Source organism: Miscanthus floridulus, chromosome 7 (assembly GCF_019320115.1).
Source record: "Miscanthus floridulus cultivar M001 chromosome 7, ASM1932011v1, whole genome shotgun sequence".
In the NCBI taxonomy this organism is placed as follows: domain Eukaryota; kingdom Viridiplantae; phylum Streptophyta; class Magnoliopsida; order Poales; family Poaceae; genus Miscanthus; species Miscanthus floridulus.
In genome coordinates this window covers 56,038,958-56,040,965 of record NC_089586.1, presented here as the reverse complement: position 1 = coordinate 56,040,965, position 2,008 = coordinate 56,038,958, and the positions used below count along the sequence as shown (strand labels likewise).

Below are 2,008 nucleotides of genomic sequence, written 5' to 3'. Positions count from 1 at the left end.
AAATTGACATGTACAAGCCGTCCAACTTCACCGCTTGACGCTTGTGATGTATCATGTAAACCTTGATGCGGTTCAGTGTGTCCTATGTGGTTTTGCTACGGAAACCGTAGTAAATTTTTAGACGCTTTTAGCATTGCATCATGTAATATATATATTCCTGCCTGATTATTGTATTTTTGCACAACTTAGAAGTGACAAACTGACAATAATACACGGGTTTCACAGGCGAGAACTTCAGTTTCCATTTAGATCTAGAAAACACAAAACATAAATTGGAGATTTTCTATGTCCTCTTTTTCCTGGGGCCACACACAGGCACACTATGGAATCCACTCACACTTAAACACACAGCTGTAGTGTGGAGGAATGTGAGATTTCCAGGCAAGAGCATAAATGTACCTTTGAGGTCTTGCTCTAGCAGTCCCTAAAATCAAATCGTTGACCGTCACCATCGGAGAACCATTCCGAGTAGAGGCAATCTTACAGATATCACGAACTAGAATGCGCGCCCTCTCTTATTCTTCACCGCTGGGATATATATTGGTTTGATCAGGGCCCAAGGATCAGTCTGATGTGGATCACACAGAAACGGGTTCTTTTTCTTTAAGATTCTTCTGACTGCAAGAGCCAGGTTCCAGAAACGGATGTCGACATTATGTTTCAGCATTCCACTAAGGATATTTGCACCTATAAAGCAGCCTTGTAGTTCTCTGGACATGTCCATTGCTACTGATGCCAGCTTTGGGTGCTCCAAGACGACGTCAATGCTTCCAAACATACGAACCTTGAAGAAGTACCAGAAGGCTTCTTGCTCCAAGTACTGCATTGCAAGAGGCAGTGTAGTTCCAAAACTGACGATCTTGTTGGATCTGCTTGTGATGATGACTTTACTGCCACGCTGAATGCGACTTGTCGAAGCTGAATACAGCCTTTGCCACAGGCCCTCGTCAAGATCTCCATCCAATTCAACAATGATCAGTACCTTGCCTCCACCCAAGGATGGGTTATCATACTTGATCACACCACCATCTTCAAGAGTCACCATGTGTTCACCTGTAAGAAACACAATTCTTGAGAAGTTCCAGCGCACCCTTTCATCAACGCAGGCATGCTCTCGACGAGGGTGCTCTTTTCAACATATTGTGGGCCGATGATAGGTAGGACACCAGTAGGTTCGACGCTTGGAGCCTGTGCTTGCAGCAGGAAGTTGAGAAGGTGTTCCATCTCCACCTGGCGACCAAACATGCAGTTGTCCAAAAGCAGATACATGCTATAGGGTTCACGGGAAATACGAGGATATCTAACTGAGAGCATAATGAACTCGGCTGCATCTTGAAGAGCAGTCTCTAGGCTTCCGAGGACTCTCGATAGCTCTTTGCAGCTCTCGTTGTAACCACTGCAGATGCAGAGGCGCTTTGCAGGATTGAATCTAGATAGAGCGAAAGAGTGACGACCTGCTGCTGGTGTATGGCCTTTAGCCTTTTCTCCCTCATTATTATCTTGGCATACAAAGGCATCCAGCAAATAGTGACCTCTGTAGAACTCCTTTGTCATCATGCTTAGCTGGTGCAACATGGCCTTATTTGTGATCCATCGTCCTTCTGTATCCTCAATGATGGCACCAACCCGCAACAGCTGCTGTCGCAGGCTGTCCACCATGCCCTCCTTGTTCAGCGCCATTAGCTTCCACCACTTGTTGATGAGAAAAGATATGTACCTATTGGCGATTTCAATCACGACAGCAGAAACAATCACCTCCTCTATCTTGGGAAACATTTTCTCCTGTTTCAGCAATGGAAAAATGGATCAAGAACCGATCGAGAGAATATATTATGCTCCTACTAAGTAGGCAATAATGTAACAGAAGATCCTACGCACGCAGGAGGTTCTGTCGCTTCAATACTACCAGCAGCTACATAACACAGGTGCCACCCAAGCTTTGGTTTTGACTACTATTTAACCGCGGTAGGGTTATTAGCATGAAGGGGCTGAGATCGGGGAGAAGCAA

At 45.4% G+C, this 2,008-nt stretch overlaps 1 protein-coding gene across 1 annotated transcript; it reads right to left on the bottom strand.

Annotated features, from left to right (window-relative positions):
- Nucleotides 1-496: 496 nt before the first annotated feature.
- Nucleotides 497-1,680, bottom strand: LOC136465545 (uncharacterized). The gene is made up of 2 exons (XM_066464230.1): nucleotides 1,167-1,680; nucleotides 497-1,053 (listed from the first exon to the last, which is right to left on the bottom strand). Exons 1-2 carry the CDS (start codon nucleotides 1,678-1,680, stop codon nucleotides 497-499), a joined length of 1,071 nt encoding a protein of 356 aa, XP_066320327.1.
- Between the last annotated feature and the right edge of the window lie 328 nt (nucleotides 1,681-2,008).

Excerpts from the sequence above, each read along its gene's own strand:
- LOC136465545 (XM_066464230.1), bottom strand. The coding sequence starts at position 1,680 with ATGGCGCTGAACAAGGAGGGCATGGTGGACAGCCTGCGACAGCAGCTG. Across the intron at positions 1,054-1,166 it reads TCCAAGCGTCGAACCTACTG|GTGAACACATGGTGACTCTT; the intron begins GTGTCCTACCTA and ends TGTTTCTTACAG.